At 37.2% G+C, this 15,686-nt stretch overlaps 1 protein-coding gene across 2 annotated transcripts in view; it reads right to left on the minus strand.

Moving 5' to 3' along the window:
• The window catches only part of LOC120624761 (polycomb group protein Pc), a 34,835-nt gene extending 26,957 nt beyond the window's left edge, over positions 1-7,878 (minus strand). Inside the window, exons 1-2 of one of the 2 annotated variants that reach the window (XM_039891474.1) lie at positions 7,749-7,878; positions 6,708-7,107 (exon numbers count right to left, since the gene is read on the minus strand). In XM_039891474.1, the coding sequence (XP_039747408.1) occupies positions 6,708-6,776 (69 nt within the window). In that variant the 5' untranslated portion in view covers positions 6,777-7,107; positions 7,749-7,878. Of the gene's footprint in view, positions 1-6,707; positions 7,108-7,315; positions 7,390-7,748 lie in introns of those variants that run through there. The other variant, XM_039891476.1, reaches the window with a different exon arrangement.
• Between the last annotated feature and the right edge of the window lie 7,808 nt (positions 7,879-15,686).

Raw genomic sequence — 15,686 nt, forward strand, 5'->3', positions numbered from 1 at the left:
GCTGTTATTTGTCGTTATTTATTGTGTAGTCGTTCATTAGACCAATATTTTTTAGAATTCAATATGTAGATATTAATATTATAATATCATTTTGCGCATTTACAATAGCGCCATCTAACCAGCGTTTCCTGAATTATTTCGTATCCAGTTTGGTGGTTTGGTCAGTTATCGTAGTAGCAGCGGTATTTTAAACCGTTGATAGAAACAAAACGATAAAATGTCTCGTAAACCTAATTACTTTTATTATTTGTTTAAGCATCGTATAATATTAATATTTTGATGTTTGTTTACAAGTGTGTGCGTTCTTACGGCGCATATTCGCTCAACAAGTTCTAGTCTGCGCTGATTGGCTGACGATAATGGCGGGGCGCATGCGCACTCGACGTGGGTTCGGTCTGTGCCGAATACTGGCGCGTTTACTTCGAGATACCAGGGCCACAGCGCTCTGAAGGAGTTTCTAAACTATTGGCATTTCGTGATTGAAATTTAGACCTTACGACCAAGGCGTAAGAATTTTTATTGTATAATTGCAAAGTCTCGTTTATGTTAAGCCGTTCTGACAGATAACAAAGTAAACCAAGAACACTGTAAAATGGTCTATATAAACAGTCGCAATAAGGTTTTATTTAGACTTATAAACTTCTAGTACGATTATTAAAAGAAGTTTCCTAAATTTGACACGGGCGCTAGAGAAGCGGCTTTTTAGCTGTGAATGGTGACACTGAATAATGAAGCAATGAATGAAACAATTCACAAAGGCATAATAGCGCTTACTAATTATAATGTTCGCTTTTGTACTAATGTCTAGACTTGGTATAGCAAAGATTTTGTAAAAAAAAAAGAATTAGGTTATCGTATGACCAAATTGGTAAAATGTGACTTCCGAACGATTGTTAGGTATTTTAATAATCTGGTGAACATTTACCACGGTTTTTTTAGTTTGCTTAAAATATATTTCGTCCCTTACAAGATTTGGTGAGAATATTTGTTGATAGAAGATACTGAAAGTAGTGCCCCACCACCGTATGGTAAAAGAAAAAAAAGGACTATGATATCCTAGTAGAAGATATATAAAAAGATACAATACAGTGTAGGTAGGTTTTAGAAAACAATAGTTCAGTCAATTTTTCAATAATACATAATACAACGTCAGCACTAAAATAAAACTTATTCCCATGTCAAAATCTAAGTATTGAAACAGCAATACAGAAACTATGACTTCGACTGTCGATAATTTTCTTTATTACCACAAAATTGTATTACACCGCAGATGGCGCTATTTCTGCATTTTTACATCCCCTTCAATAGATGGCGTTAGTGGTAGATTATTTAGGACTAAAGCAATGTCCTACCAAGTAGGATGGTACATCGAATATACTGCAGTCATAAATGAAAACATTATTTTTTATTACGCTAACAGAATTACACTTTGTCGCAAATCACGTGCTAAACTTCACACTCCGTAGGTACCTAGGATGGAAGCAATGTTATATTCAGGCTACACAAACATCTTTTTAGTAGGTACGTTATAAAACTGTATTGGCTTAATTTTGTTCCTATCACAAATTGTCAAAGTTTGTTATAGGACTTATGAGTTGGTATCCTAATATAGAACAATCACTAGGTACATAGATAGCATAGCTAAGATTTATAGGTAGGAATTAGCTAGGAATTCTTTTTAAATGTTATTTCCCACTTTGTCGCATGTAATATCGGAACAGAATGTTAGAGGTTCCATCAGTTAAAATTTGAGACTCGCTCCCAGGTTTCAGACAGGTTGCCAATCAGTTTTCTAATTACATAATTTGACACCATAACGCAACTGCTACTTTCAAAAAAGTTATAGAGTACGAGCCGGAAACTTGGAAAGTCCTGACTTCTGTCTTATTTATGAGGAAACAAGATAAAATCGTAAAGAAACTAGATGAATGCCGTCTGGATCTTGCTTTGCAGTGCTAAGGCATTAAGTCCCCATCGAGGGTTTTATAAAATATTATTATTAGAGATAGAATAGGTACGTAAACTATAAAGGGTTTTAGTTACTAACCACTATTACTAACCTATAATTATTACTGTCTATTATTCTATTGTGTACCCTTTAGGAAGGTGTTACAAAAAAACCAGCGTAACAATATCTATTCATAATATATCGATTTCACACGAATTGCTGACGATTTTAATCTATTTATTCTATTGAAATGGTTGCCGTTAAATGTCAGGTATTCTGTCTCGGAAAAAAAGTTTTTGCCGGTCTTCATCTATCACAATAAATTAACGAGGCTCACGGCTATGCGTTAGGTTAAGTTCCAGTCTAGCACAAAAATTAGGTAAGCTGTTTTGATACCCCTTCAAAAAAACAAAAAAACTTTCGTGAAAGAGTGATGGCTTATGTTACAAAATTTGTAACAATCGCCAAGCATTCTGTATCGTCTTTAAAGAAGTAAAGAAGTCATGCTCTACTTCTTTGTACTAAAGGAGAGTATAATAAATTGTGAGAAAGACGATAATGTGCATTTAAAAAGGAAACGAATTGTTTTACCCCACAAAGTGTGGAATAAGGGCAACAAGGTGTGTGTGTGTTTCTATCTTGTAGCTTAACCCGATCAAGGACGTTACGGACGACGACTCATTTTACACGTTAAACAGGATTAGTCTGAAAATGAAACGCAAGTTAATTTCCAAAGTAAAAGGGAATTGAAGCCCATAAGCTAATTTTTTTTTACCACCCTATATGTCAAAAAAAAATGTTGATAAGTTGGAAACAAGATCATGAAAGTCACTGCTTTTATTGAATTAGCTTTGAATCACAGTTCATAAATTATGTTAAAATCTCAGCGCAAGGATCCCTAGGAGTGAGATGACAGCATCCAAAGTGGTAAAGTGGCGGATTCTTAACCTAACAGGTTTCATTTATTCTACTCTAGATGTTGCCCGCGACTTCGTCTGCGTTTGTTTTTGTTTTTGATGTGGCATTAAATTTAGTAGTAATTTAAAAAAAAATTAAAGTATTCAGTAGGTATCGCTAAGCCTTGAATGAGGGGTTTGCTGTTCTCCACTGAGGAGTTCCTTCCTCTATATCCAACTACAGTTTGGACAAAATTAAACACATATTATAACCTCTATAGTACAAAAATAATTACTCTCCCAAAGGAACCGAGCTTAATGTCGGGATAAAAAGTATCCTATATTACTTCTAACACTTCCAAGAATATGTGTACAAAGTTTCATGAGGATCGGTTAAGTAGTTTTTGGCGTAACAAACAAACTTACATTTATAATATTAGTAGGGATTAGTTACGTAGTATAAATGAAAATCACGCAAATAACGTGGTTAAAATTTTAATACCTGAACGTGTACTGTAAAGGCCGAATCTTCGCGGTAGGAAATTGTGCCTATTTTCACATTTATGTTATTGCTTTGGTTATTCACAAAACATCTAGCTGGGTAAAGATGTTGAATTATAGGTATGGCTTTTTGGCAGTGGCGTGCACAGAGTTTTTGACTAGGGTATGCTTAAGTAAGGAAGATGCCGTCAAAAGGAAAAATCCTTAGCATTTATGAGTTGTACAAAAATATTAGGGCAGGCAGTGCTTTTGTGGATGTGTGAAGTACACGCCAATGCTTATGGGCCATATAATATGAAAGAATCGATTTAGTTGGTTGATAAACTACGTTGCCAATCTTCTCTTACCTTGACTGCACACGGGATTGGCTGAAAAGTAGGTAGCTACACGACATGCTCCTTACGCTAAATGAAGGTTTAAACTTAGATTAGTATAGAACGGTCTCCGCTTGTCGGAACTATAGATACCTAGACATCAGGACCTTTTGAAACCATGAAGAAACATATCATTATCTAATCGAAAAGCTCTTTTATCCAAAGCAATTTAAATTAATAAAATTATTTTTCTGCATATAGTAGAATAGTTGATAACTTTTAAGCATATGGTTCAGAAAATATAAATACGTGAAATCAATCATGCAATTACAAAATCAATCATTTACAGTGTAATAAGTAAAACCCCATACCGAATTAAAAACGTGCTGTAGCGTTGGTGTAGTTACGCAGTGTTTTGTCCCTTTAAGACACTTTACACTAGACAACGTAGGTTTTGTCAATAGAAGTGTGACAAAACTCTAAGCCACCTTTATTAACAAGAGGAGTTATAGTGCAGGCATTCCGATTTCTTTCGATTCCTATTCTGGTAAAAAATTTGTGCACGCCATTTTAATCAAGGAAGCACTGGCCCAATTTATAACCTCAATATAGCAACGGTTACATGGGAATGACTGAAATCCTTATGCGTCAAAAAAAATCTTACCTGTTGGACTTGTGTTTTACCCTCTTTTATAATAAACAAGCTTTCGGTCTACAGAAAGCTAGAGAAAAGGGGACGTATTATTTTAGTCTTATTTAAAATTTATTTTATTTATTATTTTTATTTTTATTTTTATAGAAAATAGCCATGACTACCTTAAAACTTTTTTTTAAGGTAGTCATGTCTAAAAACTTTTAGAGAGGCAGAGGACCTACTAGATACTTTATGCAGGAGGATTATATCATTTTGTATAGGATACATAAATTGGTAGGTACCCACCCCCTAGTCATTATAGTCACATAGTCTTTGTATAATCTGTCTGTTTCACTCAAACTTTAAGGGTGTAGGTGCGTATACCTACTAGGTATATGAAGGGTATATTTTTAGATATTAAAAAAAAAATATTATTCTTGCTCATTATCTGCTGAATTTAATTCAAAAATTCCACAAACATGTCTACAAATGAATCCAAAAGTGTTTTATATACGCCTAGGCACCTATTACTGGCGTAGGTACCCAAAATTAAGTTTTCTATACCTAGGTTACCTATCTTCTTGAATTTAGTAAGCATTGGAACTAAGATCAAACAACTAAACGTAGGTCTGAATTACTTTTTTTTCTCTGTACGTAGGTAATTTCCCTGTGTTCAGTGATGATGTAGTCTAAGATAGTATTGGGATAAAATTTTAGGGTACGGACGTTAAATCGCTTGGCGGCACGTCTTGGCAGTAGGTTAACTGGCTACTAGACAACCAGACCAGATATCATAGACAATTTAGAAATTGTAAATTCTCATACTGCCCCGTTCCAGAGATCGATCCCGGCACCTCCCCCTAAGACCACAGCTCTCACCACTGCGCCACAGTGTCAATATGCCGCCAAATATAATAAAACATGTGGAGTAGGAACAAAACCTGTCATAACATAGTAACTTAGGTTAGTAACAGACACCAGTTCAGGTCACAACGCCGTCCCCTTACGCGAAACTTGTTTACTTTCAACTGAATATGATCTCGAGAACCATTCATAAGATTTGTGTTCCATGCAGCCCTCAGTTTCCAAATATAAGCCGGGGCAAGGGGAGCCCTGATAATAATAAGGGACGAAAACGTGCGCTCAAAAGGCGTCCAAAAACCCTTGCGATAATTTCTCACAGCTGCTCTCTGGATAACAAAGCTTGGATTAAAGTTCGAACGCCAAATACCTACCTACATATCATCATATCTAAACTGTAGTCCACATACTGCTAAGTAAATATAGTTTATATCTCTAGCCGAATAAAAGTATTGACAATTCGTCGGATAGAAACGCGTTATCAACGTAGGTTACTAGGTACCTACAGAGTACGTAGATAGCTATTTTCTGTGTAAGAAAGTGCCAAGGAGTACCTAGGCACTTCAGTAAGTATACTGCAAACAAACAATGAAAGCTTCCAAAAATAAATTATAGGTATGCTACCTTTATCCAACTGGTTAGGTATTGCATGTTTATTACTAACCCTATAAGAAAACCTTACTTTTTTACAAACATATCTTTTTTAATTGATATCGATTCCTATTTCAAAAAGGGTTCAAAAGTTACACAGATTAAAAACCAGCCAGTAAAACAAATAATAGTAAGTAATAATACCTAACTAATAGTGAGTTTAACTGACTGCTCATCAAACCCAACAAGATAGGTACTCCCTAGGTATTTATATTTCTATTATTTTTTTATTTCTTTAACTTCATAGTGGTGTACCAAATAAGGAGTGAAATAAATAAATAAGATATATCCCAAGGGAAGTAATTTTAATGCTTTGTTTACATACTTTATTTAATACCTATTATCTAGATACTTTCAAAACAAGCCCACGTGGTAGCTAGCTTATTTACGGTTTCCCGCGGTAAAAGTAAACATAAATACTATCACGTGTATGAAACCTACAAAGTTCAAATATTGTCTATGGTAGGTAATTCTGTGGAAAAGTGTGATTTTACTGCTACGGATTAATTTAAAAAAAAAAAAGTGGTGCATCTATTTTCAAATACCACAGGTGTAGGTACCTTTAAAAGCTTTTTTCCCCCGTTACGCAGTCATGAATCCTATTAATAAAGATCCTATAACAAACCTCAAACTCCTTGTTACTTTTCTTTAGCAGTTTAGATTTGACTGTGTTGCAGGGGAATTGTTTTGTATGGAAAGTTGAAAACAAAACAAATTGTGCATATTTTTATCAACAAAGCGTTATTCAAGCAAGCATGTTTGTTATTGCAAGCGAAGCGGTGTTTTAATTGCAACACGAATAAACACTGCGACTAAACCAACAACCAATATATTAGGCGGGCGATATGTGATCACGAACGTCAGTTTTGCTGCGTTCTCTTTCGCAAATGAAATAAGCTTACCTTTCTAATTCTTTTCTTCATAATCCGCTCAGCCGCGTAGACGCTGTCGCCGAGTTCCATCTTATGCATCCCCAGTTTGGAAGGCGGCACAAAATAGTATCAAAATCCAAAAAAGTAACACTGCAATCCAAATTATTGTGATCCGATCACTGCATCCAATTTGTTGAGCACCGCAATCCGTCACACATTTCTCTATCACGATTCACACCGTGCACTGTCACTGTTCAAAGTTGCCGCGAAACGCTTGTAACGGCGACACGCACAGCAACGTCCTCTCCCCACGAAATCGCAGAAGTAACTGAAGAAGGGGGGAGGCAGCCCCCGCCCCGCGCGTCTCGCGACCTCACGCCGCTGTACCCCGACAGAGTGCGCCACGCATCCACAAACACCCGCTCGATATCTGTAAACAAGTTTTATTTTCATCAGTGTTATGAATTTTCAGTCTACTTCATGATTTACAATAAAACTTCAATTACTAAACGATTATACGGTTATAAACAACTTATGCCTAACAATGTTGTTCAGTAAGATAGTAAATTAATTAAGTACATAGTAGGTATATAAGGGAAGTATATTAGGTACATTACAAGATCTAATTAGTAAATTACAGGTAATTGTTGATCATCAATCCTTGTAGTGTGTTATCTCAAGTAATACTTTTGTTGGCAAAGCGACAAATGAGTTCGTCATTGAAATTGTTTTAGTATGGTAGGTATACAGTCGGTGAATGCGTCTCGCTCGAGTCGTCGGCTCGACGGGCGATTCCCCACGGCGCGGCGGTGGAGGCACGGGCGCGAATGCGACGTTGCCGCTCTGCGCCAGCTGCGAGAGAAAGACCGAGCGCCTACCCTATTATTTACGCGCGGCGTTGCCGTACCGACCGGCCTACGTTGATTACGAGGACACCGCTTTTACGTTCGATCATCCGGCACTAAAACGCTCCAGTATATCACGAATTTCTCATGATATCATAAACTTTATTACATTTTACTCAAACCCTAGGTTAATATAACAATTTATTACTAGTATTTGCGTGAGTACCTGAGTATATCAGCTGAGGTCCTATTCCGCCAAATTAAGCACACATTCCAATAGATAAGCCACTCACTAGGTCCATAATAGTTAATACCGGTTATGTATATTTCTGATGAAAACGACGAAAACGACCGTGTTACAGCACGCACGTTTAGTAACTAAGGCATTTTCGGTCGTATCGAATCGGTTCGGCATTCGTGAAAGGTCGGTGTTTGGAGGCAGGGGTGCGCGGGAGGGGAGCGACGCGAGCGAATGAGATTGTGTGCTTGACTCGGGCGGCGGGAGACGCAAGATAGCGGCCAATGGCGACGCAGGAAGCCGCGCCCCGTCCGCGGCGTACTGGCCGCCACCTATCGCCTTCTCGCTCTCTTCGAGTGCCGTGCTGGATCTGTGCTTTGTTTTTTGTGACGAGCGGCTCACATAGAAAAATAAACGGACATTTTGGATTACGTGCGACGCGAAGGGTCTCCGGATGCGGGTGCGGCAGGCATATTTATTTATTCTGTCGGTATAGCGCTAGGGAGATATGCAGCGATAAATATACACAGCTTGCACCACACATCACCGCAATACGAGCGTTACAACTTTTGATTTGTCACGTTTGATTTATGTTCTTCGCAATGCTTTCATTGATCATGTAGGTAGATATCTGAACATAGCATAAGCTAGTAGAGATACCAATTTGATGTTTATACTGGTAAGATAACTTCATTTAGGATTAAATATACCTAGAAAACAGACGAAAATATTCTGAGAAGAAAACTGAATAGTCCTACCTCACAGCTACCTACCTTTGTTTTTTTCCTTTTACTCCTTTGGTTGCCGGCATGGCTAGTTTGTTCGCGTGCTTTAGCAGGTGGACTCGTTACTTATATCCCCTGACAAGGGATATAAGTAACGAGTTCAACTGCTAAAGCACGGGAACATGGAATAGGATAAGTTTATCCCCGTTTATTATTACACATATATTATTTGGATATTATTTCCACGTGTTCCCCAATGCTCTGAGAGTTGATATAGCTGTGGGAGAAGATACATTTTTATCCTTTCCCCGGGGAGATAAGATCATTGTCTCCTGCCCATGCTAGCTGGAAGTGATCGCTATATAGCGATAAGGCCACTTATTTGTACTCTCTTGCTCTTACATGTTTATGCCACTCTAGCTGCTTTTTTCTTTGGTGTAGCTTAGACGGGTCGCCGACATGCATTCTACATCTAACCTTTCGATAGAATAACTAAACAGTGTGTTGAATCGGCTTCGAGGCACGGGTGTCTTAAATTCGAAGGTTGTACCCAAAATCTTCTATTTAATTAATTACTTGCATATGTCTTCATCAGTGGCATCACAAGGGGGCAGAGGCACAACCGGCCCCAGCAGCCAGTGTCCACGCCCGACTTTTCTGCGGAGGAGCGGATTAGAGTCTACGTCGTCCTCTCTCAACCGATTGGCCTCCACCTTCTGCACAATCTTAGGTTACATCATCACTTACCACCAGGTGTGATTACAGTCAAGTATAATCGCTATTCTATTTAGGAATTAAAAAAAAACCTGATATATAAAAAATATAAACCTCGGACTTTTACCAGTTTATAATTTCAATAGAGTCTAGGAGTTTTATATGTCACAATTCTCTTTTTTTTTTTTTTTTGAAAATTGAAGTTGTGTTAGTTACTGTACAAAATCTTTTTTATAAATTTCAAATGCATATAAAAATTTTCGGAACTGACAGTATTTAAACCTGCGACTCTCTGGCAATCGCGGCCTGAGCGCTTAAGCTAAGGCTCTCTTACCGTCGATGCCGAAATTAGTATATGCCTTTCACATCAGTCTTATAAGGGCTGTATTATAAAATTGATAATTCCTCCAAGTTTAGGTAAAAACACTCTTAAAAATTATAAAAATTGTAAAAAATCTGTTATTTTTCTAGTCTGGTACGTTGAGAATCTGGTACTACGCTCTGAAGCGATCTTAAGGTGTATATGGCACTCTCTTTTATGTAACGACAATATAAAATTTCTCAAGAAACTGTAGGGTTTTTAAACGCGACGGCGATTTGTAGGTACGCCTGTGTACAGAGGAACGTAATAGAAAAACCAAATAGCTCTAGCAATTATTTACCTACTTGGCGACAGAACTCCAACGATAGTAGGTCAAACGGAAGCGCGTCTCAACGGAAGGCCAATAAATTGCTCTAACTACTGCAGCTTCTTTTTAGACCTAAAGGCTGTATTGTCTGTCGTGTTGTATTGGATAGTGCATCACAGGCTCGACACTCGCACTTTATCAGATGCGTCCACTCTCGCCTAACCTCTCGTGTAACTAACGCGGTGCGCTCGGGTGTGTTTTGCGTGTACAATGTATGTTTGCGTGTACACAATATGTTTGTGTATTGAGGTGTATGCATTGTTTGTGAATATATAATATACATTACATATTATTATATCTATTTGTTTAATAAAACTTATTAAAAACATATAAATTATATATTCACAAACACTACAAATGCGATTAGACGCTACTATGCGGAGGCAATACAAAACCGAATATCTACCTTTAGTAACTACTTGCTTAATCGACAGTAGGTATGGCCTAGGGTAGACAGCAGATCGATCGCGCCCAGCACCTTTTTATTTATTTATTCATAAGACACACCAGCAATTAATTGTAACTACATTCATAAAAAAAAATTAGTGTTAGAATTACAAATTCTGTCTAGTGCCATTACAATAATCAATTATAGGTGTACTGTTCAGACGCGAAGGCGATATCTAAGACAGTCGCATCCGCACGTTGGTCAAATCCTTAGGCAAGTCAAAATAGGCATAGTCAGGAGTTTTAGCATAGCGACTAGGGTTTTAAGTATAGATTTTGTTGCTTTTAGACGCTTACACTCTAAAAAACGAAAGCCAACTAAGAGAGATTTTTTCTTAGTTGCGTTATATAAATTATAACAATTATTATAATAAACATAACAGCAAAAGCTGATTAGTTATAGCAGCAAGTTCATTATAGATTGAGCTAACAATGTACGTATGTTCATTGATTCTAACAAATAAATACGTTGTTTCTATTATTATTTACTTCTTTGCAAAATGATCTACATTTTTAATTATATAGCTTAAACAAGTACGTAAATTGAATCAGTTAAGAATATGCCTTAGTTAAGAAACAATAATAGGAGCAATACAGTTGCCCAGTCCATTGAATTATGATAAACAATCATTATCATCTTATTTGATGTATCTATGTTCTTGTTAGGCTCGTATGGAATCAAGATGCTTGATCACAACAATCACTATCTTGTTAGGAATAACCAATTTTTTTTTAGAGTGTAGACACTTGTGCATAAAGGCCAATGTATGAATGAATGAATGAATGAATACACTTTTATTGTACACCAAAGAAACAAAAAGTAATAATAATAATAATAATAATTTTATTCACAAGAATGTAGGTACATACAGTTTTTAAAATGTAAAGTAGTTATTATAATATTTATACAAACAAATGCGTGCCTCACTAATTACATTGGTGTGTGTAATAAATGTATGTAATGGTGCCATTTAAAATCTACTGTCCCTGATTTAGGTAAAAACCTGTATTACAGGCGACAGTGCTCTCCTTAAATTGTTGTTTCGATGGTTGAGTGTATGATTGTGCGTATGTGAGTTTGCGTCGCATAGGTAATTGTGCACGCGTATATGTTTGCTTATACAAGATAGTTATTATATTAAGTTATATATACATATATAAATTTGTTTTGCAGGTGTATGTGTGTGTTTGTATGTATGTATGTATTTATATTTGTGTGTGTTTGTAAGTAGTTACAAAGATATAAATACAAATCAAGAGAGTACAATTTGGTGGCCTTACCGCTACATAGCGATTTCTTCCAAATAGAGTTAAATATTTGGTTGTTTAAGCGACGGCAGCCTATAGATAGGTAGGTATGCGAGGCCAGCCTAAAGTACAAAAAATATAGAGCTGGTATTTGGTAGGTGTAGCAAATCCGTTAAGTTGAACAGTGTTGGTGTGGTGGTGTTTCTACACCTGCCAACTGTCAACAGCGTAAACACCACACCAACACCTGTCAACCAGTGGTGTGCATAGAGGGTATGCACAGGGTATACAGATGATATAAAATGAAGAAAATGTAGTTATAAAAAACTTAAGGATGGGCATTTATAACTCGTACAGGAGATTTTATTCATTTTGGCCGATTTGCGCAGTGGACAGCGACCGTGCTCTCTGCGCAAGGCCGTGGGTCCGGTTCCCACAACTGGACAATGTTTGTGTGATGAACATGAATGTTTTTCAGTGTCTGGGTGTTTATCTATATATTATAAGTATTTATGTATATTATTCATTTAATTATTCATCAGTCATCTTAGTACCCATAACACAAGCTATGCTTACTTTGGGGCTAGATGGAGATGTGTGTATTGGCATAGTATATTTATTTATTTTATACAATCTGCATACCCTGTGCATACCCTCTATACACTCCACTTCTGTTAACAGTGTTGGTGTGTTGGTATGTTCTTTCTACACCTGTTAACTGTGGAAGATTTTTTTAAGAAAGTCCTGGAATACGGGGATACTTTTCGCATCTTGATAGGTTTGCCTGTGCAGTGGCTCTGGCATTTTTGCTGAATCAAGAGTGCCTGACTTTTATGCTGTTATAAGAACACGCGTGGCTTCCTTTTGGGAGAGGAAAAGGTTATCACAAAACAGTATCATAAAACGATTTAAGTCAAGTTAAATCAGATATTTATTTATTCAAATAGGCACATAGATGGCACTTTTGATGCGTATACTTATTACATGTAAAATATAACAAAGAAGTGAGTTAATGGCGATAACAAAAGTCGTCAACTTAAAACTAAAGCTACGAGGGTTCCAAAAGCGTGGTCTAAGAAGAAGCCCACACAAACTTCGCGGTAGTTTTTTTTTGTTATCACCATCTCACATTGTCACTTAAAATATGCAATAATTTACACCCAAGCATTTTTATCGTTGACGTAGTCCTTTATACAGTTTGTGACGGGATGCCTTGTCATATCTTTACATATTGGCTATGCGTTCACCAGAGTAGAAATAATAGATAAATATGTAGCCATGACGCCGGGGCAGAGTTCTTTTAACCTCCACAGTTAGTACTTATTACTCTAGTAGTTATGGTTTATTATTATTAAATATTAATTTTATCTTATTTTATTATAATTTATATATTTTGTGAATTTTATGTATAGTACCTACCTACTAGGTAATTTTAATAAAACTTTGCCTTTAATAAAACTTTATTACTATATTATTAATACTTATTTTGCACTTTGCTTAATAAACCTATACTTAGAAAAAATACTAATGTTTCAATAAACTTTATGTTAATAAGCGATAAAGCGTCTTACAAAAACATACAACTTATTAATAAAACTTAAAGTTTAATTCGATTGAATTGACTGAACAATTAACTTTTTTATATAACGTTCATGTAAGATTCTTTTACATTCACACATACACACTGGTAATCTAATAAAAGCGCGTTAAAAAATGACCACGTCCCGTCTGACCGCTCATCAGAAGAGATCGTTATCTCGATAGCGGACCCCCGCGTTAATGTGTTCGTGGGAATTAATGGCTTAGAAAATACGTAACGACTTCCAAACCGAATTCGAAAAAGAAATAAGTTTCGATGCGGAATATTTTTTTATTTGTTTGTAGGTATGAGGATCTGAGACTCGTAAGTAAGAACCTATCTAGATACATAATACGTATCTACCTATACCTACTTACAAATCATTAATAACTACGAACATGGGCTGTACAAAACTGCACTATTTTCATTCTCATTTTTTTTTTTATTCAAGATCCAGTTCCCTGAGATTTCTGAAAAAAGTTCGGGACGAAATTGAGAAGACACTTTCTCTGGCAAAATCATTTAAATAAGGCTTCCTTTATTGATAAATTTGGCGCAACGTCAGAATAGTAAGATATGCATATGATATGTTTTGTCATACTTCAACTGATAGCACCTTTGAAATGTCAAAACGTGACGAAACATGTTAATAAGGGTGTATAGAAGATTGTATAAGTACCTACACGAAAGCCGCCGACGCGCGGTACGGTCCGGCGGCTTTGTTGTTAGCGGTTTCACATCTTGTTGCAAGTTACGAAATTAGCAACTACCAAAATCCGCAGATATTTGCCGGCCACAAGTCGCGTGGATACTTACGCACGCTGTCGATATGCCGAGTTTGAAGACGCCGGGAAACAAGCGGCTAGGTGTGGCTCGGGCTTTGTTAGCAAGTCGGCGGCTTTGGTGTGTGCTTGTGTATGGCTGCATCAACTCCCATTCAAACAGCGTAGAGGGCTCTTATCCTAGTCCCCTTTAAAAACGGAAGCTTGTAGTTCAAACCCTCCCCCACGTGAAAAGGCAGGCCAGCGAAATAAATAGGCTGAAAACGATTAATTATACCATGCCAAAGTAAAACTTGGGCTTACCCACTGTTTATAAAACTCAGCAAAAATACTGAAAATTTTAGGACGACGGGAATTTCCGTACAGGATGTAAGATGTGCTCCAATAGAGCGGTTTTTCTAACCACTTGAGATTTGTAAAGGTTAGAAATACTCTCATAATTGCAGAGAGACCACGCGCGACGGTAATTTCTAGAGACCAAAGAAAATTCTGAATAGTCAAATGTACGACAGAACCGCGATGCTCTCGGCATTTTATCGAAAAAAAAATTTTTTTAAACACAACGGCAGCGACTTGTAATTTTCACCAGTAGTGCTGGTATCCCGGTTTTGCCGCCTTCCTAAAAGAACTGGGACTTGTAGGTATACTCTCGATAAAAGCTTGAACAGTTGAAGCTATCAGCAAAATAGTATAGCTCGACCTACCTAAGTGCATCAATCTTCAATGGGACCACATTTGAATCAGAATTATACCAGGTATGTATACCTACCTAATGAGCTATTTTTTATCCCTTTTAAGTATGTGTGATCGTTAATTATCACGCATAATGTGTGGTAGTCGAATATTGTGTTAACTATAACTAGTTAAGTAAGTAGTTAAGTTTTTTACTTCTTCATGAATTTTCATATTTATAAAAAGTGTGTCATTCGTTGCGTTCAAGTTTGCGCCTCGTACGACCAATCACAAGACTGACGATCTAACGTGCGCCGCCTGTGATTGGTCGCACGTTTAACGCATACATTAAAGTCGCTAAGGATGCAGGTTGGCTAAGTGGCAGTAATATCAAAGCGCAAAGCGGCGTAGTTGGAAGAGGCAATGTCTGAACAATTCTTTGTTTCAACCGACAGACGGCAATACCGGGGCATAGATCTCTTTAAGCGGTTTTAACACTTCTCGGTCGTTTGGCGCGTGCGCAAAGTTGTTCTTTGCAACTCGCTTGATCGATTCATTGTGCTGGTCCATACATAATATTGCTTATTCTGGAGATTCGGAGAGCTAAAATAAGGCCACCCCGCCGGCAGGGGACTAGTGAGGATTGCGGCATTCTTGTCATGCTCCAGATGACCAATTGAACAAGTTTTGCTCTAGGTACAACAACTTCGCTTTACACGCGTATTTATCATGTAAGACATCATCTAAGACAGAATTTATAAATTAGAGCTAAGCGGTGATAGTTATCGTAGCGGTTATCATAAAGTTTGAATAGAAGTTAAATCGGAGGTGATAGCCTCGTGGTTAGAGCTTCAGCCTCTCTTTCGGAAAGACCGAGTTTGATCACCGGCACGCAGCTCTTGTCTGAGCTATAGGTATGCGTTAAATTATACAAAGCAATCAAAATATGACTTGTTTTAAAGGTGTTCCTACACCTTAAATCACCATGAGGAAACCTTGCCTGAGAGATGTTGGCAAAGGCGTGTGGTGTCTACCAATCCGCTACACCATACACCCACCCTAAACCCATC

This window comes from Pararge aegeria, chromosome 6 (assembly GCF_905163445.1).
Source record: "Pararge aegeria chromosome 6, ilParAegt1.1, whole genome shotgun sequence".
Taxonomy (NCBI): Eukaryota; Metazoa; Arthropoda; class Insecta; order Lepidoptera; family Nymphalidae; genus Pararge; species Pararge aegeria.